The sequence below is a fragment of the Grus americana genome, chromosome 7 (genome assembly GCF_028858705.1).
Source record: "Grus americana isolate bGruAme1 chromosome 7, bGruAme1.mat, whole genome shotgun sequence".
Taxonomy (NCBI): Eukaryota; Metazoa; Chordata; class Aves; order Gruiformes; family Gruidae; genus Grus; species Grus americana.
Window position 1 is genome coordinate 31,204,959 of NC_072858.1, and position 23,637 is coordinate 31,228,595.

Here is a 23,637-nt window from a genome sequence, read left to right on the forward strand (position 1 = left end):
ACACTTTTTTTATTAGTTAAAAAAAAAAAAAGAATATTTCCATGATACCTAGAGATCCCAAGTGCCAGTGCAGATGGACGCAAGACACAGCTCAGTGAGTCCGACCAGAACACGCAAAGCGAGCGGGTCAGGAAGCCAGAAGGGAGGTGGGGAGGGAGACGCGCACCCCGGTACGCGGCTGCACTTTACTTACAATCAGAGGGGTCTGGCTTACATATATTGCACGATTGGTTTATGAGGCAAGTGAAAGACTACAGAGCTGAATGTAGTTAGTCTATGGAGAGCGGGATTTTCCTGTTGTAGTGTCAGCTAATAGTTCCATGTACGCTCTTGGAATGCTCTCTCTTGAGCTAGAAGTCCCTAAGTTGATTAGTTGCCTTCATTTTCACCCTGTGAGAGAAGTAAGACAGGAAAATAGTTAAATATTTCCAGTGCAAAACATATCTCAATAAAATTAGGAGAAAAACCAATGCTGGTAGTCACCACATAAAAACCCCATAAACAACTGCATAACAATAAGGACCGTATGTGGTGCAGAAAATAAAGGAATTATCCCTTCCTTCTGGGAGCCAGACAGACTCCCGCTGTAACTCAGACCTCCGGGGAAAACGAGGATGTGATTTCACTTGTGGCTGAGGTCTGCGCTTTCTGCTGCCAGGTCTGCCTCCCGCTCCGACATGCAGCCTGACATTAGCACTTGTGCAGCCATGAAGCGAGTCGGATTAGCAGGGTTCATTTTTGGGACTGGCACCAGGGGGGTGATGGCCGGCAGAAGGTGGTAGGCGCAAGCTGAGACTTTTGGGAGCTTCATGCACTGTGAAAACAGTCTGAGCCTCGGGGAAGCTGAAAAATGGGGAGTTTGGGTGCAGACAATACTGCGGGGCTTCTGGAGTGGGCAGCCAAAGGCCTTAGGACTGAAAATGTAAAGGAAATACCACGTGAAAAGCGTCTGACCATTTAAAGCATCCATGTTGAACAATAAGAGGTCGTTCCCTCGTTCAAGAGCTGAAATTGGCCCAGAGACTGACATTTGACCCAGGGCAAAAGGACATTGCAGGTAGAATAGATCAAAAATTAAAAGAACTAACTTAAATATAGAAAAATCTAACCTGTTATCTAAAGCTCTTCTAAAGCATGGCTGCAACCAGGAAGAAGTTATTCCATGTGATGATGAAACCATAGCAAAGCATTAACTATTATACGTGCATTTACACCCCAAAATCAGCCCAAATCGGGCAGCAGTTTACAATCTGTACAATCTGTCACTCACGGCAAATTCTTTGTCCCAAAAAAGGAAGTGGCAAAAGTGAGAACCAAAATGCTCAGGTTTTTGTCAAATAACTCAGGAAAGTGGGAATACTGATGGGCTCGGCGCGCGGCAGATCCATAACCACAGAAAGCAAAGGGGAGATTGTCGCAGGGAAAACCAGTCATCCAGAAAAAGCCCACGTGTGGTCTGGAGACCCCAGGGACCCCCGGGGAAGTCAGGACCGCGGCATCACCTTACCTCTCCGCCGCCGCCTGTGCTTGCTGCCAGGGCCCCCTCTCCCGCCACCCCCGGCTGCTCGGGCGGCTGCGGTGCTGCCAGGTCCTCCTGCCAAGTCACAAGCGAGACGTTTGTCCTTAATGCCACACGCAGAGTCATCACCCTAATCTTAGACAGACTATTTGAGCAGACTGTGCAAAATGGGTTTGAGTGTTACACGTGCAAATAAAATACCAGGTTTAATAGACGGCAAATATTGCCCGAAATCAATTTTTCGTGCAGCTTGTTAGAGCAGATGTCTATGAAAGAGTAATTAAATTTCTTACAGCTTGGTTTAGGGTCTTTTTCATACAGAAAATCAGTTCTTTTTCTGAAGTTTTATTTCCTGTCATCGAGACCAGAGTTTTGACTCCTTCAATGTGAAGAAATTGGGGAGGAACAAATAAATTTACCTGGAGTAAGAAAGATCACGCCTAGCCTTTCCCTATGCACTCATTGCATAGACTAACTAATACCAATTTCAGATACAGCAGTATTGTGACGGCATTAACGTCATGCCTCAGATAAAACATCATTGCAAAATGAAAAGCTTTCCTTCGTGTTTGAAGTCCAAGCATTTTCATCAACACTTTGGGCTCTTTTAGCTATGTCCCCACATCTTTCAGCTACCTTCCTATTCAAAGAAAGAGAGAAAAGATGTATTATTACTAGGCAATTACTTTACACGTGATTTTTCACGTGGGAAGGGGGAGACAAAAGTCCTGAACATACTGGATGTGCACAGGGGATGGAGAGAAACCAGAAATTCACCTTTGTGGAATCAGCCAGCAAGAATGGGAGGAAGCAGAAATAGCAGGACCTCTACAGTCCAGCCCCAAATCTCCAGGGAACTCTGCTAAAATTACAAAGCTTCTTTGTTTCTTCTGAGCACGCGTGCCCAGCAGCATCCCTAAATTTTCACTGTCTTTTCCCATATGAAGTCAGAGTCACCAGAGAAGGAACCTGAGAGACATATATTACCTAAAGGGAAAGTCAGCTTTGCACAGAAGGGAGACACATCATTTGAATTTCAGTATTTTGGAAGCATGAGGCTTTAAAACACTTTACGTGCATATAGGACCATATAAGAAGGACTACACCCTATAACTTAACAGCGCACATTAGGTCAAAGCATGTAAACAGCCTCAAATTGTATTTTAAAGCTTTACAAGCAGGTTTTTTGACTGTTAGGTGGAAATAAAAGAAACGCGATTCCTGCCATGCAAGCCAATGACAAGGCAGAGGTTCATAGCTCTTTTGCAGGTGGGGTTACCAGCTGCCGTGAGAAATCGTGAAGGTGAAACAAAGGCAACGGCCCGAGGTGCTGAGCTGCACCAGGAAAACTGGGGGACAGCTGACAGGAACACAAGGACAAGTGCAGTACACCCCATCTTTCTACAGGGCACGACCACCTACTCTTCCTGTGGGCAGGGAGCTCAGCTCTGGCAGAGGTGGAAACAGCCATGGAAAAGGGGATCCCTTCCTCAGGATACCGCATCCGAGAGCGATGGGTGGGCTGAGGAATCCCTGTTCGGCTGTTGTGCTGCTTATTACATGCCTTAAATCGTATTTTCTGCCAAGACTCTGCTCCAGAAGGATAAAAGTGACTCATCCATCTATTTTTAGAAAGGGAAGCAACCATGTTTCTGGAGAGCGTTTCTAAAGTGTGGTGGAGGAACCAGCACAATCACAGGATGAAGAGGTGTCAGGCTGTGTTAGGGATGTCGCCTCACAGCCTTTTTCTCACGCGCTTCCCACCCTGCCCAGAATAGCAAGCGTGAGATGAGGAAGGGCTGCATTCTTCAGCTGGGCGTCAGCTGGCTGGGGATTTCAGTGACTAGTCAGGAAAACAATATATAGAGGAGAACCATGTGGTGTAAGGGTCTTCACTTGGGATGAAGAGCCAGAAATTCCTGGGTACCAACCCCAGCTGTCACAGTGAGTCACAGTGTGATACTGGCAAGAGAGCAACGGTGAAAATCCAGCTTCACTAGAGGACACCAAGAACTTTGCCATGCCTTTCAGTGTTCATCTCCTCATTAAAAGGCACAAAATGTTCTAAGGGAAAGACATGTTGCCACCTTGAAGTAATCAGTAGTGCTCCTCCTATTCTTAAATGGCAAGTGGATTTTTTTCCCCTCAGAAATTGTTTTGTCTTAGAAAAAGTATTTAAAATGGGGAGGGAAAAAAAAAGGATTTAGTGTGTTATGGGCTGTTTTCTTCTATTTTTTGGGGCGAGAAGGTTGAATCTTTTTGGCTAGAGAAGAGAGAAAAATGAAGTAGCTTAACATAATAGTCAAATGAAACAAGACCTCAGAATTCATTACAGGAATACTACACAAATTTTTAAATATTTTATATATATAAATGTATTTGTATACAGAATATATATACACTATAGAAGGTTTATATATATAAAATACAATCTTCCTCTAAGGTTCTGAAACATAGTTACATGTTCAGGTATCACTTAATGGAAAACTCAACCAACTAGGACTTGCCATTTATAATAGGCTTCAGGGTTCAGATATTTTAATACGTTTTTAAAAAACAGATTTTGAAAGTCCATAGATTTTGCAAAAAAAATTAACTACAATTTGATTCTTCAGATTTCTCTGTTTCACAGGTTCTATGAAATTCCCTTTTTCAGCTCAGTGACTGTGCTGTACGTTTTGCTGGCTGAGTCCATACATGAAATGGAATTTATATTTTTATCCATATTATGCTATAGGCCGGTGGGGTTTTTTTTGCCATCTCTGCAAATTCTGAGATAAACAACCTTATCTAACAGAGAAAGCATGCAGAGTCTAAATGCTGGATGCTGGAACATTACTCATCAAAATCTCAACAAATTCAGGGGGAAGCAGGGTTTCTCTTTTTATTATTACTATTTTAAGGCTATAAAAGCAGAGAGGTTCACTGGCAACCTAATCTGCTACAAATTTAACAGCCCACAATGGGACACGGATCGCATAAGGTGGGAGAAAGGTTCAGCCTCCTGTAGTGCTCTTGACCTTGGGCGTTGGAGGAAAAGCAATGCTACTTGGCAGTATCCCCACACCACTCCCTTGTAAACCCTCAGGCAACCTGACGGGTCCTATGGACGGGCTGTCCTGGATGGCGCTTGGGCCGAACGTGCTCGGAGTGATGCTGACAGCTCTGAGTAGGAGGTCAACCCGTGATTAAAGTGAGTGGACCCACCGACAGGATGGACAGTCGGGCACACAGGGTTCCTGTCTTACCCTACAAATCCAGGTGAGCTCCTGGGGTAGATTTGTTTTCATCCAGCTCACAGCCAGACTCTCTCAGGGTTTCCTGGGGCTGCTTATACAAATAATACATATTTAATAATGTTTACATTATTATCCCACAGGATTACTGGGGCACAGCCTTTAGCCATGAAGCACACGCACAGTCTCGTAGACTTTAAGGCTTCACCAGCGCCACTAACCCAGCTATTCTGCCCGTGAAAAATGTACGCCTGGGTGCACTAACGAGGCTGAGAGGGAAGCACAGAAAGAGTGCCTGCAGGCAGAGTACCCCACCCCACGCTGCTTTTGCAGTCTGTCTCCCCCGCTCCATGGGACGCTGAAGGATACCACGGGGATGCATCACTGCATCAGCGAAGTACAATGAAGCTTGAATACAAAGGGGAAGAGTTTTGACTATTTATTCTACTTAATTGCAACGTAGTTCGGCTGCTGCTTTCCCTGCTCCTCCTGCTTAGCAGCTCTGCCCTCGGTGGCCTCTCAGATGCCCTTGGTTGCTCCCTCCTAGTGGCACTCGCCCTGCCCAAACTTACTTAAACAGGGAGGTCACTCATCAGTTTCTGCTTCTAATTCCCTCGGTGCGACTGTCTTAGCGTCAGTGGCGTCGCAGGGTTTAAGTGAACAGAATTAAGGCCATGAACATCAACCGTTTGTATTCAAAATGTGCAGTGGTTACGAAAGCGATAAGCTGCGGTACGGGTATGGTACACGTGCGCTAGATCAAACAGAGAGAAACGATGTGATCCAACGAACATGCCCGGTGGTTGCACATAACTGACAACTGCTCAAATAATTAATGGAGTGAAATAAAAAAAAAGATCAAACCCAATTCAAAATGACAGAGCAGCGAACTGACAACTAAACCATATAAAAACTGACAGAGCAAATAGATCTAAAGGGAAGATCTAGGTGGAAGGTGTAGGGAAGCATCAGCTACTGGGGAAATTCCTCCAGTCCCCGAGGGACATTCTGGGGGGGGTGGTGGTGGTGTACGTACACACGCTTGTTCCCAACCACATGGTGTCTGCAATGCAGCAAACTTTGCGCTGTGTCATGCAGACGAAGAATTAATCCTCTTCTAAGACAGGGATATTTAGTGGGTGGTTATCTCACTGAAAACCCTTAATGCCCACCCCAGGGACTGGGATGGGTGCAGAGCCACAGACAAAACACATTATTGATGGGTGTCATTCCTTTGCATATCAGAAAAATTGTGAAGGGTTTATAGTTTTATAACTTAGATATTTTTTACTTAATACTTAAAACCTCCTCCAAAACAGTCAATACTTTCTTGTACTCAGTTAGCAGTGACCAGGCCCGTGCCAAAGCCCTACGAGGCGATGCCAACGCTACTCAAGGTTGCTCTTGTCTGGCGCTTGGCATCCCTCCGTAGGCGTAGAGTTACTGCAGCCCCATTTCCTTCTGCATGGCTCCAAGTGCTCCCACCCAGGACAGCAAGGAACGGCAGGCTGCCAACCACCCCACGTGTGTCCACATTTCAGTGCCTGCCCTGTTCCTCAAAGAGCTGAATTCTTCCAACATGACACACTCCCCATGGCCAAAGTCACCATCTGATACGCCCACATAGCTCAACCACCCTGCGGCTGCCACCCTGAGCAAATCTTAATCCAGAATCCTTAGAGTTCCCCACTCCTTGCTAGTATGTCTGTCACTGATCCCAGCTGTCAAGTGCACAGATTAAATGTCAACGAGCTCTCCATAATTGATATTAATACTGGGAACGCTGAGCTGGGGACATGCCTTCTAGGCCACTCGACTCCCCAGATTCAAGTCATCCTGCAGCACTGCTCAGTCCTCACCATGCATTCACCCAGATCCCCTGGTGCTTTAACCAACCCCTCTCTAAAGTCAGCAGGGAACAACACTGGAAATAGTTGAAAACATAAATAAGACATTAGCAACTGCTCTTTGCAATTAGAAAGGAGGAGGACTGGATGGAGCATGAACAAGTCTCAGGACTGGAAGCAAAAGTTCTCTCACACTTCAGGGGCTGGAACGCTTGTTTATAATTTCAGGATTGCAAGGCTTTAACAGTAGGTATTTATTTTTTAAACATCTAACTGCTATACCTTATCACTCTTCTTAGTGTATCTCCAGCGGGTCTCTCAAATGCGTTACAGTGCCCAGCACTGCTCTGGGCAGCCGCTGGCTGTATTTCCGTTAGCAAACTGTGCAGCACATTAGGAGCAGACCTGGAGAGAGAACAGCTGGTGCCCAGAGCCCAGCACAACCCCTCGACCCCTTTCAGAGGTTTCCACTGGGGCAGCTCTGGCCCCATGGCCATTAACCATTAGCACTTGGGATGCACTCAGTGTGCATACGGTGCTCAATCTTCCATGTCACTGCTATCCAAAAGGTATCTAGCGGATGTAACTGAAGTATGGTGAGTGAGGATGACTACAAGATTTGCACTGCTAAACTAAGCTGAACTAAATCAGTAGATGACCCCTCTCTCACAAACACCTTTGCTGAATTTCTTTCTCCTATGACTCCTTTTGCTTTGCTTTTCTCCTCCTGTTTTCATTCTGCTGCCTACCTCTGCTATTTGGCATGACACCATGATATTATATCCAAAGCAGTTTCCTGGCTCCCTCATTTAATTTGCCCTTCAGCATGTGACACATCCCACTTTTTTTTCTTCTTAATCAATGCCCACTTTAACTCTAAGCAGGTGGACATTGACAGAAGACACCAGAATGACAGTTCAGATGCTTAATTCCTTAACCCTCTGGAAAACTCATGGCTTTAGTATACTGCCTGCAGTCTGCATCATCCTGAACCATCACGAGGGTGAAGGAATCGCTGATTTTCTAAGGGCCTGCCTGCACAAGGATGGAAACAGATAACATCGACTGGTTTGAGCTCTGAAATTATCACCTGTAAGTTATAGCTTGTCAGTCTTTGAGGGGGGCTCTCACTTAGGACGAAAGGGGAAGAGGATTGCTGCTGCTCACTCCTGGCCAGAAGGTGAGACAGTTTGGTATCTGCAGGACAGATTCCTACCATCAGCAAATTCCTAGCTGTCCTGGGTCAACCACGCCGAGCCTGGTCAGTCAAAAGGTAAGAGGGGGTAGTCTGGCCTTATGGAATTAGGAATCACCGGTTGCATTCCTGCAGCCTAACTGCTGTTTTCTGGGACGAGAGATTAATCTTATCCCAAGGGCTTAGCAGAACTTCTGTATCTGCCCTTTTCACATGCTTTCAGGAGGACATTCTGCGTCACTCATAGCTGCTGTTCTCCTCTTTTGTTAGGCTATTCTCTCAGGATTATATGGTGTGTAGAAGTTTTGTTTCACATCACAATGTATTTACGTGCAGGTCAGGAAATTCATCAGCCAACTGTCTGAACAATTAAAATAATTTTGGCCAGCCTTGCTTTGCTTTGATTCTGGGCTTGGGTTTGTTGTGACTCATCTAGCTCATGTCGCTATCAACGCTGTTGACCACAGCTCTGTGAAGAGGGGAAACGCAGCCGGGCTTACCCAAGAGCTGCCAAATATTAGCCTCATGTACTGTACAAATGGTTGCTGCTTGTTACCACCCGGTGAAAGCATCTTCTCTAATGATCAATTTTGGCTTCATCTAGGGAGCTGTTCTGCTCCTTCACATGCCCCTTAATCCCCTCACTTGAAGCAACCTTGTTTGTCAAAAGAGGCTGGAGGACAAGAGACGCCTTGTCTGAATCTAGCTTAATCTGTGCACAATTTGGGTCACGCGGCCTTTATCAACAAGAGCTTGGCTGTTGTCAAAACCAGCACAAAGCAGAGCAGGAGGGTCAGGCTCTCTGCTGGGATGGGCTTTGCCTGAATTGCTGCTGCCCTCTGCTGCCTGCAGAGCTGCCGGGGCCACACGCTGACCCAGCACCGGCCGGGTGTGAGGGCAAGCGCTGAGCCCCCGCGCCTTCACGCCCAGCACGCCCCGGAGCTCTGACTCTGGCCAGATGCTCATGGCAGCCTGGCCACAATTCTGCCCAAGTCCCTGGAAAAAATGCTTTTCTACGTTCATAAGAAAACAGGGAGCCGGACTCTTGCCAGCAGCACCCACTGATGGGACATGAGGCAATGGGCACAAATTGATTAACGTGTCCATCCAAATACAAGAAAACACATTTTTTTTTTTCCTGTGAGGGTGGTCAAATGCTAGCACAGGCTTCCCAGAGAGGTTGTGGAGTCTCCAGCCGTGGAGATGTTCAAAACCAACCAGACAGAGTCCTGGGCAACCTGCTGTCTTTGACCCTAAGGGGGTCGGACTCGATGATCTCAAGAGGTCCCTTCCAAACTAAACAACTCTGTGAGATTATATATAAAGTATTATACAATAATATTAAGCATTCTGTAAGAGCAGATATCGCAGAAAGCCTCCCATCAAACAGATAAAACCATCAACCATAAATGTTTGCAGATATTTTAAGTGTAATCCAAAGACAACTCTTCTGTCCTACGCATTATTGAGGAAACAAACATACCTTTTTTACAACTCCTGTAGTGGCCACGATGGTCTCTGCTCCTTCTACAGTCTTGTTTGCCACTGTGTTCACGCTGGCTACTACTGCTTCTCCCACCACATTGGCCTGCTCTTTGGTCTTCTCAGCAACTGGGATTTCAACAAAAGCAGAAAGTCAGTGAGCTAGGTGCTGCCAAAAAGCTGCCAAATTCACTGGGACCGATTGCAAATGATTGCATCAAGGTAAGAGAAATCAGCCCTGGTACAGTCCTTATGTGGATTTTTCTATATGAGATCACGTCTGAATTTAGATCATGTAAGTGAGGGTTTTGTCTGACTCAAAATGCTGCTCAGGGAGCAGCACTGCAGCCTGTCAGTCTTTGTGGGCAATTGGAGAATGAAAAAATCACTGTAAGATACTAAGAGACAATTGTGCAAATAAGGTATTTTGCCTTGCAGACTGTGTATGACCTCTCTCCGGGTAACTTCTGTTTGATTTAATAAACCTAGGTAGGGGCGAGAAGAAAGAAAAAAAAAAGAAATTAATTCAGTCATGAAATTCTCCAGGGAAAGGTTCCATAAATCTCTCTTCAAGGCAGTTCAGATGTCTGCCCCGCCTTGGAGCTTGGGATACCTAGAAGGATCCCTTAGGGTCCCTGACTCTGTGACTGCCTGACAGGAGTCTCCCAAAGACCACAGTTTTGGCCCAACAGGACCCGATGTAAGTAAATCCTTTCAGCATGCTGGGCAGAACTCTTGGCATTGTGAAATGTCTAAATGGCTGTGAATCATCTGAGTCTGCCAAGTGACAGTTGCTAGATTTTTTTTGACTTGCTCTACTGATTAAATATTTTCTCCCATCCACGTGGACTGCAAATGCTAGACCCTGAACTGGCGCTCCTGGCAAGCATCCTCCATTCATCGAATGGAAGGTCACGCAGACCAGTGGTGTCCCCAGAGCCTTTCCGTTTGGCAGGAACGATGGCCTTATCAAGAGGTCCAGCAACACATCACAGATTTCCACATCCCTATCAGGACTGTGCTCTTACCTGAGGTCACACTTTGCACTACGCCTTCCTTGGTTTTGGTACCTGTGAAGGGAAACACATGGTTCATCAGTGCTACCTGGCAAAGAACCTCCTGGTTTCTGGACACGGACGGCTTTTTGTTCTTAGGAGGCGCAGTGGGGAGCCGTGGTGCTGCCGGTGCCTCCTGCTAAGACACGAGCCGTTCACACAGCCAGCAGAAGCGACCAGCTTCCTTCCCCAATAAAGTCAATGAGTACTTTTGTGTCAGGAGTTGGATAACTTCAACCGCAAATTGTCTGGAGATGCCTAGATCTGAAAAATCTTGATTATACTATGCTGAAGTATGAAAAATTGTCCCTGGAATATTTCCAAAATAAAAAAAAAAAACCAAACCAAAAAAACCAACCAGTCGAGTGGAAGTAAATCAATGTTAAGCTAATTGTAAAAAAATGAATGTATATTAAGTCACCTGGTAAAATCTTACCTACTTCAGTCTTTCAGGACAAGGATTCACATCCGTGACTCTCTCCTGCCTTTCAGCAGGATACTTGGCTGCAGTGGTCATTTAAAGCTTCATTCCATACCTCTAATAAAGACTCTGAAGAAACTTGAGGCTGAATTTACAGAACAACCACTCACTTACTACACACCTACTTACTAGGTTCCCATTTCGGTGCCACAGCCTAGGCTGTAAGTGCCTGCTCACAGCAATATGCAGAATACAAAGGTTTTATTTCAAATTATGAAAGTACACCATATGTATGCTTACATTGTAATTTATCTCGCTGTTCTCAAGGCAGAAAAACTAACAGGATGTGAGGGCATTCAGTTTGCAGCACAAGTAGCCCTTAAAGAATAATTAACCTCTGCAGTTTTCCACCAAGCTTGAACTGACCTGCTATACATCCCTTCTATTCGTATACTGCAGCACGTATGTTCAATCATACGGTAGATGGGCAGCTTCCACAGTAGCTAGATGCTTTTTCACATTACAAAAATAAAGGATCAAATTTATCTCTGTTGGAAGTTAAATAAACATGTGCCAAAAGGCTTCACTGGCCCCACTTTACTGTAGTTTGTAAATCATCTGCACCCATACAGGCTCTTTGCAAGTTTCCCATACTGTTACAACAAAAGGATTTTTATGGCCAACTGTCAAAATGACAGAAATAGAGTGCCGGGCAGATCTTTAACTCCAGAGGTACTGGGGCATCCATGGGTGTGGTGGGAGAAATCAGCTACGAACCGCACCTCGGTCTCATGACCAGCCTGAAAAGCAAAACAGGTGCAGCGCCCCGATAACAACCGATCCAGCCCAGCTCTGTTCTGCCTGATACACGTTACGCATTACTGAATGCAATTCTCAATTGTTCATTTATTTTGGTGGTGGCAATGGTTGCCTGGGGCAGAACAAAGCTCTTCTACTACAACACGCCCCTAACATTTCACTCCACTCTCCCGAACTGTGTTAAAACTGAAGAGATGAAATCTTTGTACTTTATACTTGTTACTGCTGTAAACTGCAATTCCTAATGATGCATATAGCATGTGTGCATTGCTGTAAACTGGATTTAATAACCATGTCCATGATAAAACAATGTGCATAGAAGCACAGCAGTGAACAGAGCAGACGCAAGTGTCAAGCCACGAACGTGAGCTCCTGAACGGGCCGAATGCACGCAGTTCCATTCAGTCTCCATCCTGCTTCAGTTTCTCTCCCAGCACCGTTCCAATAAAAGACTGCCACGGTATTGATTTGACATACAAGATGATCTTACGTCAGACACAGATGTTCAAGCTTAGCTCTTCCTTGCTGTTTTTTGGTCAAAGAGCAGTTGTTCGGTAAGCAAAGTATATAATTTGCTGTACTAGCCTTGCATACATTTCAGTTTTGCAGTAAACATGCTTAGTGAGACAAGAGCTGTACTTCTGTACAATTTTTTTACCAGACTCTTGATTTAAGATCACTATCTGGGCTCAGTTCTTTTGCTGGGGGGAGTGGGTGGGTGCCGTATTTTGTGATGGAAAATAATTCCAGAAAGTAGGAATGCAGGTAGAAGAAAAAAAGCTGAATGCATTTCACAACAGAAGCAATGGCAGCGGGAAGTGCCACCACCGTATCTTGGGGAGAGCTCGCCTCATCTTCCTAACCCCCTCATCTCCCAACCACACCCAATGACTCAGACTCAGCATCCATTATGCATCACATGAAATCTGACCTTCCGGCGTATACCCTTGCCAGCAACCCGCATCTGTTGGATCAGAAAGCAATCACCTGATGCTCAATCTCATTTCACTCATTAGTCCTTGCCTGCAGCTTGTGTACACAGAATTAAAAGTTCACGCATTCTACCTCTTCTGAGTGCTGTGAGTCATCTGTAAGAGCTTTGGAATCGCAAGGGTGCGACCGAGATGGTGGAGCGCTGTGCAGTGGGAAAAGGTTTTTAGTAGAAAAGGATGTTATGACGTGTTTTAAGTTCTGCAGGAGTTCATGCTGGAGCCACTTTAAGTAGAGCTTGGTGCATTGGGGCTTTCTGCGACATGCATGATCAAAAGCTGTTCTGAAAAACTAGAAGTGTATTCTCTGTTGAGGCTTCCTGAATTATAGTATTAAACAGTACTAATGACCTTATACTCAATACTCTGATGCAGCTTTGCGTTAACTTCATTAATTAGCTTCAGCATCACTTATCGCCCTATTTAAACCAAATAAAAAGACAGCCCATTGAATCAAATTCTGGATTAACTGTGCAAGAACCGACAGCCACTTCAGTATACCCAGTGGCTGTTGCATTTTGGAGAGCAGACAGTGATTTTACTAAGCGCAAAGGTGGCCCACGCTACAGGATTTCTTTCTCTTTTCCTTCTCTCCCCTGCACGTTCAACAAGCCATGCAGTGAGCAGGGGCACCCCACACTTGTGACTCCCCCAGCGATGGCAGCATCTCTAACCAGCCCAGCTATGAACCGCATTGCAGTGCTAGCACGGGAGGGAGGCACCTCGGGCTCTGGCACGGGTTGTGGGAACTGAACCTGCACGGCTTGGGGAGGAGAAATGAGGTGGCCGCAGAGCCCTGATGACAACGTCCGCTCCAGGCAGGTGCCTCTGAATGAGCACTGTTTTTTTTTCTCCTGGGGTGGCAGCAGCAAGTGATTCACCAGATGTGGTGGTTGTGCTCAGACGGCTGGAATCCTCCTTAGAGAGTCAGTGACGAGTTAACAAACCTGAATAAAAGTCAAGGATACACTTCTTCCACCCTAGGCGTTGGGTTTTTTCTCCCCTTTTCCTGAATTTCTGAAAAGACCCTCAAGCTTTTATACAAGTATTATTTTCTCCTAGCATCCAAAAATTCAGGTTGCATCACACAACACTCCAGACCAAGCTGCTAGGATAGGGCTCTGCAAAGGAAGGAGCAGGGAAGGAACAGTTCAGGTCTCTGATTAACCTGTCACGCAGCACAGAGTGAGAAAAGGCAGCACATACAAAATACTAATCATTCCAGTTTTAATCCATATACCTGGCCTCCACCTTCTCTGCTTATTTAAAAATAAATTCTCTGAGCTAATCAGCATCTGGCCTTTACTTTTCCTGCCTCTGAAAGACTGAATATTCCCCAAAGGGCTGAGCGCTCCCCAGCGTGCAACAGGAACGGAATCAGCCCCAAGGCAAAGCACTACCCAGTGCATGACAGGGCAGGAACTGGTGGTATATCAAAAAATGCAACAAATCAAAACAAAAAAACAAAAGGAGAAAGCACTTCATCTTCATCTTGATCCTTATTTGATCCTTATTCAGAAATTTAGGTTTTAAGAAGGCTTTTAGAAAACTTTATTGAAAAGGTTAGAATCTCATAAGCAGACTCTGTACCTCATAGTTGTACAAAAATTAAAACCAGGTCTCAGTATGGAGATGTACATATGGATATGTACAACATGACTGAACAGAGATGTGAGGAATTACGTATAAAAATTTGGAATAATCCTTGCTGACATTGATCAAATCAGGAAGCAGCCAGAGCAGTAGGGATGCCACAATTTGACACCTAGACATGATGTTTCACAGGCTGGTGTTTCAGTTACTGTGGTTAGTTTAATTATTTACAGGGATGCTGTTTACCTTTTTTCTTGCAAGTCAGCTTCAAATTGAAATGCGAACTGTTACGTACGTTCATTTACAGCATGCCAATAGTTGTGTTGAAAATTTCAGGATGAAGACATTCCCAGATCCGCTACACAGAAAATTTGTATTTAATTTGTAATGTACAAATACATACCTGTAGCTATTGTCAATATAGCTGTTTTAAATATAGTAGCTACATACAGCTGTGGGTGTTGCAGCACGATAGCAGGAAGAGCCTGCACATAAACTTTCCTACTAAAAAAACCAAACTCCTCTCTCTCACATCTAGCAAACATAAAAAGCTGTGTGAGGTGCAGCAATCAGCACCGAGGTAATCAGTCTTGGGAACATAAGAGTGCGTAAATTTTATAATTCCTGGAATATCTGACCATCCATCCATATAATTATATGCACTAGATAGGGGAGATAGGGGGTTTCAAAGGTGACCTTGACGGGGAGCTTTCTGAAGCAGCACATTAACTGAGAGGTCTCTAGCAGGACATCAGACATGCTGATTTCCAGATCCTATCCTTTGGGCAAAGTGAACTGGGAGTCTCTTGTACAGCAAGATTAGTGTGTGCAAGGGGAATGAAACAGGTCAGTGAACAAGAGAAGGATTTCAGGATAAAATGGTGTGTGTGGTGGGGAAACAGATGCATCCTGCAATCCCCACCCAATAATGCTGCTGGCCCCTCTCGGGGACCTCCTCAGCATGTCTCTTGCAGCGTGGAGGTGAGGTGGAGATCAGCAGTGCTCGGATGGTTGGAGAGTGAGTGACTCACCCTGCAAACAATCAGTGAACAGTCATAACAGAAACCTTCCACCTGGGCATCTGCTCCTTCACATTGCACTAGTTCTGCCTCCCCTGAAGTAACGGTCATTTCTAAGCCTAAATTGCAGTTGGGGAAACTGAGGCACGAGGAGGATGCGGCACCCCAGGCTTATTGAGCTGAGGATGTTATCCAGACCTCCTGCTGTTCACTTCCAAGCTCTAGCCACAATATAATTTCCTCAGACTTTCTCAGAGACAACCTATGCGGCAGTTCATGCTCAAATACAGATTGAAAATAGTTCTCTCTTACCCACATACATCACCCCTTCTTTAGTCTTCTCTGCAGCCTCTGTCACTCCCTGCTTGGTCTTTTCTGCAGCAGCCACCACACCTTCTTTAGCAATAGAGAAACCTTTCTTAAAGACATCCATCCTTGTTGCTTGCGAGGGTATTACCTGGACGATCTGAGTGAGGGACAGCAGCAAAAAGCACCTCAAGCCCGGGACTGCAATATGCAGCCTGACCCTCGGCGGATGCTCGGTTTCTCTGCCAGTCTCTGCCTTCGCTCTTACTCCTCCGGTGGATGAAGGCAGTGTGGCAAACCTCGCAGCCCTTGCTGTCTCTTGTTGATGAAGTGCGCTGCAGTGTAGCCAATGCCTGCGAACAGCTGATGCTGAAATATTAATGATATGGATCTGCTTGGGAAGATTTAAGAAGGGAGGGGGAGAGGAGGAGGAGGAGGACATCAGTGGGTAAGGGACCATCTGGAAAATTTCCAGACAGATAAAGCTTTTAAAATATGCTGCAATGCTCTCACTCAAGGATGCTCTCATGTGAGGAGGGAGACTTTTTATCTGAAGAGCTGAGTTCCTGAAAGGGCATCTCCCTGAGGCTGCAGCAGGAGGCAAACACAAGCTCTCCTGGGTTCCCAGAGGGTGGAGAGCATGTAAAGCTGGTAGCGTTTGTAGCAAACAAACAGGGTCAGGTTTCTTGGTCTGGCAGTTACCAGAATCCACCCTGCACAAAACGGTAACAAGAACGTTATTTCTAGTAAATACTGAGAGAAAAGGGGAACCAGCTAAAGCTTGGTGCTCAAGTGAAGGGAGCTGGAAGTCCCACTTGCCATGTTTGTAATTTCTGAAGGCATTTAGTGTAAATTATGGTTTTTGCTTGGCTGTACATCCCGTTACAACAGCTCATTTCTGAAAAATCAGATACCTGTTGGGGGAAATCCTGTTTCCTATTTGTTTCTCCAAGTTGCTGTAGACAGAGCTCTGCTCGGCCGCTGCAGAGTGAGATGATGTTTTACACTGACACCATCACTCACGTCGGAGGTCTGTGCCACAGAGCACAGCGGGGAGAGAAAATCATCCAGTGGAGAACTGACTGGGGAGATCTTACAGTTTGCGTAGAGGATCCATCCAGCCTCAAGGCCTCGCTAGGAAAAATACCAAAACGTATGCTCATTAATCACAGTTGGATATCCTAATGTGCTTAAACTCCAGCTAAATTGTTTTCTGAAGTAGATTCTGAGTGGCTCAAATCAGCTATTCTCCCACTAATAAACTGAAATTCAGTGCAAGCACCTGTGAAAGCAACTGCTGGTTGCTTTATTTTTATTATTATTTAATGGTACCATATCTGGAACTACGGAAGCCATGCAGCATCGGACTCTGAGCACAAACCCTGACCAGCTTTGGCTGCTTTTCCTTACCATGCAAACAGAACATGAAATTCAGAAGTTTAACTGCGTTATGGGAGGGTAGCACATCGTAACATCATGAAGCGGTCCATAAGCCACTGTTGCCACAAGTTATCAGCCTGAAAGGGCCAGATGGGGAATGACTACACAGAAAAGAAAAAAGTTTGAATAAAAAATGGCATGTGTGTACATACATACAGATAAGTACACAAACATAGTTCTTACTATGCAGAAGAATATTTCTTTAGGTTTTGAGAGTGTTTTTTTACTCCATACTAAAACAACTGAAAGACTGTTGAAAAATATCATATAGATTTCTTAATCTTTTCTTTACTTATAAATGAAGAAAAAATTTCCATTTGAATGTAAAGCACCAAATCTCTGACAGATCAGACTAATAAATTTATCAATTGTTAATTAAGAAAAAAAGTGCAAGATTCAGGCGAAGGCCATCACAACATGCCAATTATTCTAAGAGCTCTTACTGTCTGCCCTAGACTGCTGCAACAAGGAGTGAAAAAAGGTTTTCTTGCCATCTTTCAAAATTTCCTTTAGGTGGCTGACTGACCACTACCCAAAGTGGACATCTGGTGCTTGTTTCTGCTCCTAGGATATTCTTAAGTTAGAGATATCTGCATCTTATTGCATCATACAACCAGTGGTTTAACCTAGCTGCACTTGGAGTCAGTCACAAGACCCCCATTGATTTCATTAGGCACAGGGCAGGAGTCTTGTTTTTACCGTGTTTGGTAAAGAGTGAATTTACTGTCTTTGAGAATTGCCACAGGACCCATGTACTCTTTCACTAGGCTTTCAAAGAGCGTTAAAGCAGAGCACAGAGCTTCCCAGGCTTACGGGTTTTATTGGTGTTTTCAAGAGAATGCCTAGCCCGATAAAGCTGAGACATGTATTTTGATTTTGTTAAGCTATTGTTCTGTCATTGTGATCTGTACAACTGAACTCTACATATTTTGCATTGCTATAAAAGGTAAAAAATACATGAAATATCAAGCCATCCTGGGATATGAAACATGAATCATCACCAGATTGAATTAGCCGGTACTTGAGCGGGATACTCCTTTCCTGCCTTCTCCTCTCCCGATGACCTTCAGAAAGAGCTCACCAGAGGCATTTAAACGCCGTTGGATCACTTCCAAGGCAGCAGGCAGTTTGCACAGGCATTGTTTTACCTTGAAACCCTTTTAGGAAAGCTCTGGGCTCAGGACATCGTAGGTGATCTATATAGGGCAAGCATCGATAGCGGCTCCTGAATGTTTGCCACCCCACAGCAACCGCGGTACCCTATTTCTATTCTGAGCAGAGGATTCAATCCTGATTTGCTGCCAATCCTGCCTCCGGCAAACCTAACAACAGGAGTCAATGTAAGCCAACTGTGGCTTTAAGATTTTGCTAGGATCTCAACTTTGCGCCTGAAAAACAATTTTCCCCTTGTATTAGGTAACATAATCAGCAGCTAAAGAGAAGCTCCTCCAACGGGCAATTCAGAGAACCAAAGTTCCCATCTCGCCTGGCAGCAACTTCTTTTTCTCTATTATTTACCTTGGTACACTGGGGAGAAGCCAGTTAAGCTAGACATTAAGTTTCCATTTTTTTTAATTGAGTTTAGTTCATATCACTTTGTAAACAAATTTTTATCTCTCAAACATTCAGCTGATCTGCGTAATACCAAAAGAAAGCCTCATCTTGATTTGTGCCAAGACAAACCATTCAACCGTTGCTCATTTAAAGTCTGAATTCTGGCTGCTCAGGCTTGTCCACTGAGTCTCCCTGGAAGTGTTCAAGGCCAGGTTGGATGGGGCTTTGAACAACCTGCTCTAGTGGAGGGTGTCCCTGCCCATGGCAGGGGAGTGGAGCTAGATGATATTTAAGGTCCCTTCCAACCCAAACCATTCTGTGATTCCATGATTCTCTTGCTGCATAGCACCATAGTTTCTGGAGAGTCTCTGAAAGGTGCAGTTCTTCATCTCCCACGTGCCTAAACCTCCCTCTGGGTGTTGGTGGCTAATATCTGGAAACAGGCTGGTGCAACGCCTGCCAGTAATTCTGGAATATGAGCAAGAGAAGCCTTACTCAAGTCTACCTATTCCCAAAGCACAGACACAAAAGAAAGAGAAGAATGCAAAGCAGAAACCAAGATTCTCTGTCCTCTACAGCCTGATTTTTTCTTTGTGTCTGCAACAGATTAAACCGGGACTTAATTTAATTTGTGTCTCTACCCTCTTTAATTTTTCCAGTTGCTAGTTACTCTGCGTACAAAACCTTAACCTCATCCTTTAACGATGAACTTACGCCGGAGACTAACAGCTGACAAAGTCATCTTGCTGGATGAAAGGAGTGGGATTTGGTCATATTCTATTGAAGTATATAAATGGTGTATGATGTGAAAGACAGGTAAGGAAAGGAAAGGCAGACTGCTTTTGTGGCTGGTAAATATCCTTTGTTCGGGACGTTTTTGTATGAGAATAATATTGACAGTAACAGGATCAAACCTTGCTCTATATAAACAGAAATCCTTCCTCTCTCTCTCTCTCCATTTATGAAAACTTCAAAATGCTGAAAAGAGAACTGTCTCAGATCATTCATTTTCATGCCCTAATGAAAACAAGCAGTTCTGTCTGACATCCTCTTGGCAAACAGTTTAGGACTTGAATCCCTGCATGTACGTTTGCATAGTTAATGAGCAGTTTCCTCTGCCAGCCAGCGAAGGCTGATGGACGAGCCATTTTTAAGGCATACATACAGCGAGCAGAGTGCTGCCAGTACAGCAGTCTTTAGTGACCGATCTCTGCTGTCGAATGCCATTGATAGCATTTGAGCAAACTAATAAAAATATAGTCAACAAGAATTCATCTTCCTTCTCTGAAGGACAGACCACTGAAAGGAATCGCTTCCTAGCCCAGCAGCTTCTCTCCCGACACTCCTCTCCCCGTGCTCCCCTTCCCCAGAGCTGCTGCACAGGCACGTGTGTGCATCAGCAGCGGGCAGGGAATGAGACAGCGTTTTCCAGATCTGAAAACCAATGCCTAATGAGAAGTTATCCCCTTGCTGTGCAGCTATCAACAAAACTGACCTATTCATCTTCCCAGACATAAAATCCTTTCAGTTATTCAGTCTGCTTCAGAGATTTGGAGCTGGAATACATGAATCTAAAGGAACACATGTTTATTAAAATAATTCCAGCTTTTCAAACATTTTTTCCAAGGCTTTTTTTTTTTTTCCTTCCCTTTCAAACATTCAGATGCTGAATTTAAGGCTACAATATAGATTTAAGAGCATTGTGAAGCAGGCAGTGAATCTGGGAAGATACAAAACAAACAAAAAATGGAATCTACTAATTGAAAATTTAATTTCTAAGGGCTCTTTCTCCAGAGAGAAACTGAGTGGAATAGCCAGCGCATTTGCTTTCCAAGTACATACAAGCCATTGATCAAGCGTATTGTTTGGCACTGTTCGCTGTGCGGCCACCCATCTCTTATCGAAATGTAGCTGCAGGGCTCTGACTCTAAAACAAACAGAAAGGGGCCAAGATGAAATTTTACATCTTACGCAGATTATCCAGAAGACGGTGACACTATTTGACAACTTGATTATGGAATTGCAATTGGAACATTGAATTCTCAGTACAGGCAACACTGGAGGGGGTTAAGAGCTGTGTTTAATGCAAGTGGTTATAATTGCCAGACAAAGCTAGAGTAGTCATGGCAGTTAACTGCAGGATCCCAGGGCATACAGATGAATCTGGTGTAACTGGCAATATCAATTCTTTCAAGACTGAAAACTGTTTGAAGAAGCATTTCTCAGAAATGCTTGGGGGAAAAGTATTTTCATGAATAAGGACACAGGAAAAAAAATCCACTAATGACTAGGGACCAAGAGTAGATGAACAATATCTGTCCCTTGTAAAATTTAGTTGCCAAAATAGAGTGCAAGTGGGGTGGGTTTTTTTCACTAGTTGTTCTGAGAACTACTAGAAAATTCTGAGAAGTATCAAGGCAGATCCAAACATGTCTGCGCTACTATTATCATGTCACTTACAGGGTTTCAAGTATACATTTGAAGCAACACCTATATTCAAATAATTTTCCAAACTATGTTTTAAATTTGATTTATCTCACCCCTTTCTTCCATTCCAGCAGTGGCACCCAGCTCCATAAGGTATACCAAGCCTAAATTAGGCAACTGAACAGTGAATAAGTATCTATTGGTATTAGCTGGTGCACAGCTGATCTTCTCATCCAGCAGGTACCTCCTAGAAGAGACCGACCTCAGAAGGCAATGAGCAAATCGTTATAGCAAATGAGCTTATATGTCTGGTTTCCCTGGTTCCACGCTGAAGCACCAGCTCAAAAAAAAAAAGTAGAAGAGGCAAAGCTGGGATTTATCTTGTCACAACTAAATGGGTACTCCTCATATCTGTTCCTCTATGGATGTCAAGCAAGAAAACTTATAACTCAGTCTGCCAATAAATCAAACGCTATGAACCAACAATATAACCTGAATAGACACCCCAAATCAGCACAGTTATCAGACAGAAATCTTAACTAGTGTTGTTTAGTAAGGAGGGTCTTTTGAATAATACATAGCTACCATGTGTTCATGGCAGCATCCTATGCTATGCCCATCACAAGGAAAGAGATGTCAGTCCCCAGTGTGCTCAATATTTTAACATCTTTCATAACTGCTACCAAAAAGTCCTGCTAAATTATTAACTTTCAAGTGGCTGAGTAATCTGTGCCTCTCAATTGCCACACTCATAGGTAGCACCATTACAGAGGCACAGAGAACGGGTTCTTGCACCTGAAGGAGAAGCAGATGTTTCGAGCCAGGAGGATGGCAGAGAAACATTGTCCCACCACTTGGGAGGTATCACATCCACGAAGAATAAAGATTTAATGGATGAGTTAAGACTACATGGAAAGGTATATATTGAAAGATGAGTCCAAAGGGTTTGGAAGTAGGTCACAAATGGGACTTAACTTCAGTATCCGTAGCACAAAATCACTTTTCTGCAAGCCATGATCACACAGCAGTTTAGGTTTTAAGCCTGTTGTTTGTTTGGTCTCATGTTTGTTTCAGTTCCTTCCCAATAACAGGTCTTATTAAGTAAACAAACATAATGTTTAGGTCATATCCAGTTACTTGCAAGAAATGCACATTTGTATGAGAAACATAGCACATAAAATATTCACACATTAACATGTATTATAGCAGGATGCACGCAATTCTGAAATAAAAGCAGCAGGAAGGAACAGAGGGAAATTGCTTATTTCTTTCAGTCTTCAGTCCAGAACTTGTGATTTCATCTCCCTGGAGAGGTGACTACAACAGCAAGAGCAGGTTTTGCCCTTAAAATTACCAAAATCTCTCTGCGCTTTGCCCCACATGCCACTGTTGCTGCCCTAGGGCTTCATTGCTCTTACACAGCGGTGTCTGTCACAGGTCAGTAAGGACATTTCTGCAGTTTTCTAGGATCTTCCATTAAGCATAGATGAGGGGCAATCAGGAGGGGGGTTTATACCCAACCCGTGACGAGGAGATGCAAATCCACAGCCTTTAATGACAAGGCCTTTCACAATCCTAGAGATATTATCCTCTGTTTTTAGCTGGCATTGGAATGACTCCAGAAAAACTTTATATTTAATGCTCTGCAGGACATACTGAACTTTGGGCTGCATATCTCATCATTCAATCTGAGACGCGATCTTGCAGTCCTGCACCATAATTCCCACCTCTTTTGTAGTGGAGCATCTTTCTCCCTCATTTTATTCTTAAAAACGCCAGAATGCATCACCCTCCAAGACAGTGAGAAAAGAAAGAGTTTATAATCGCAACAAAACTAAAAGCAGCACCATCAAGTGAATCAAAACCAGTAATAAAACTACATCCAATGGTTTGTTTTTTTTTTTTAAGTTATTAGGGTGAGGTGACAGAGGTAGCTCTTTACAGCAGCTCTTGGTAAATGTTTTTTGTAAAGCTAATTAAAAATGTACAAAGACATCAGGCATGAGACCCAGAGATGAAAAGTCAAACAGAAATTATTAAGAATGCTCAATAATCCTGACCATTCTAAAGTTCTACTTCATTAAAATCTTCCACTTTGATGGGAACAGAATATGATTCAGAGTTACCCTGCAAAGGCCACACAAAAATGGATGCCTGTAAGCTCTTTTTTTTGTACAAATGTACAATGTCCATGATGGTTGGACTTGATAATCTTAGAGGTCTTTTCCAACCTTAAAGATTCGATGATTTTATATTCTGTTGCTAAAGCCAGGGTATTTCAGCCTTTAAAAAAAAATTAATGTGCAGACACCGGAGCAAGCAGGTCTGTGACATTTTCTGGCACTGTAATGAGAGTCTGTTACACCACTCAGTATTCTCTTTCCTTTCTTTTCTCTTCCTTTCCTTTAAAGCTAACATCCTTTTCCTGTGCCTGAGGGAGAAGGCAGTTGATAAAAGCCAAGTTCCTGTTCACAGATAAGTTTAGAAGGCAGCCAAACTCAGAAGTTCCTTGAATAAGCTATATTCCTACCACCTTTTTTTTCCCCCCCTCTGTCAGAGACGTTTGAGCCCCACACAGGAACCAGACTCACATTGTTCAATAGCCACGGACGTTTCCACAGTAGCTGGGAGGGTCGAAAGCTTTTTCCGCTCTTTGTTACAAATCTCTCTTTTTTTTTTTTTTTTTTTTCCCCTTCCTTCTTCCAACTTTCCAGTTAAAGAATATTGCCGGGGCA

At 44.1% G+C, this 23,637-nt stretch overlaps 1 protein-coding gene across 4 annotated transcripts; it reads right to left on the reverse strand.

Moving 5' to 3' along the window:
* SNCG (synuclein gamma) lies at positions 1 to 23,632 on the reverse strand. 4 transcript variants are annotated; one of them, XM_054831692.1, is made up of 9 exons: positions 23,494 to 23,632; positions 22,630 to 22,692; positions 16,892 to 17,022; positions 15,488 to 16,615; positions 10,308 to 10,349; positions 9,711 to 9,764; positions 9,281 to 9,408; positions 1,508 to 1,594; positions 1 to 390 (listed from the first exon to the last, which is right to left on the reverse strand). In XM_054831692.1, exons 4-9 carry the CDS (start codon positions 16,008 to 16,010, stop codon positions 370 to 372), a joined length of 855 nt encoding a protein of 284 aa, XP_054687667.1. In that variant the 5' UTR covers positions 16,011 to 16,615; positions 16,892 to 17,022; positions 22,630 to 22,692; positions 23,494 to 23,632; the 3' UTR covers positions 1 to 369. The 4 variants fall into 4 exon arrangements, with proteins under 4 accessions (XP_054687667.1, XP_054687668.1, XP_054687669.1 ...); XM_054831693.1 differs by lacking the exon at positions 23,494 to 23,632 and adding an exon at positions 23,029 to 23,082; XM_054831694.1 differs by lacking the exon at positions 9,711 to 9,764.
* Between the last annotated feature and the right edge of the window lie 5 nt (positions 23,633 to 23,637).

Excerpts from the sequence above, each read along its gene's own strand:
- SNCG (XM_054831692.1), bottom strand. The coding sequence starts at position 16,010 with ATGAGAGCATCCTTGAGTGAGAGCATTGCAGCATATTTTAAAAGCTTT. Across the intron at positions 9,765-10,307 it reads AGTGCAAAGTGTGACCTCAG|GTTTATTAAATCAAACAGAA; the intron begins GTAAGAGCACAG and ends GCCCCTACCTAG. Across the intron at positions 9,409-9,710 it reads GGTCATACACAGTCTGCAAG|TTGCTGAGAAGACCAAAGAG; the intron begins GCAAAATACCTT and ends TTGAAATCCCAG.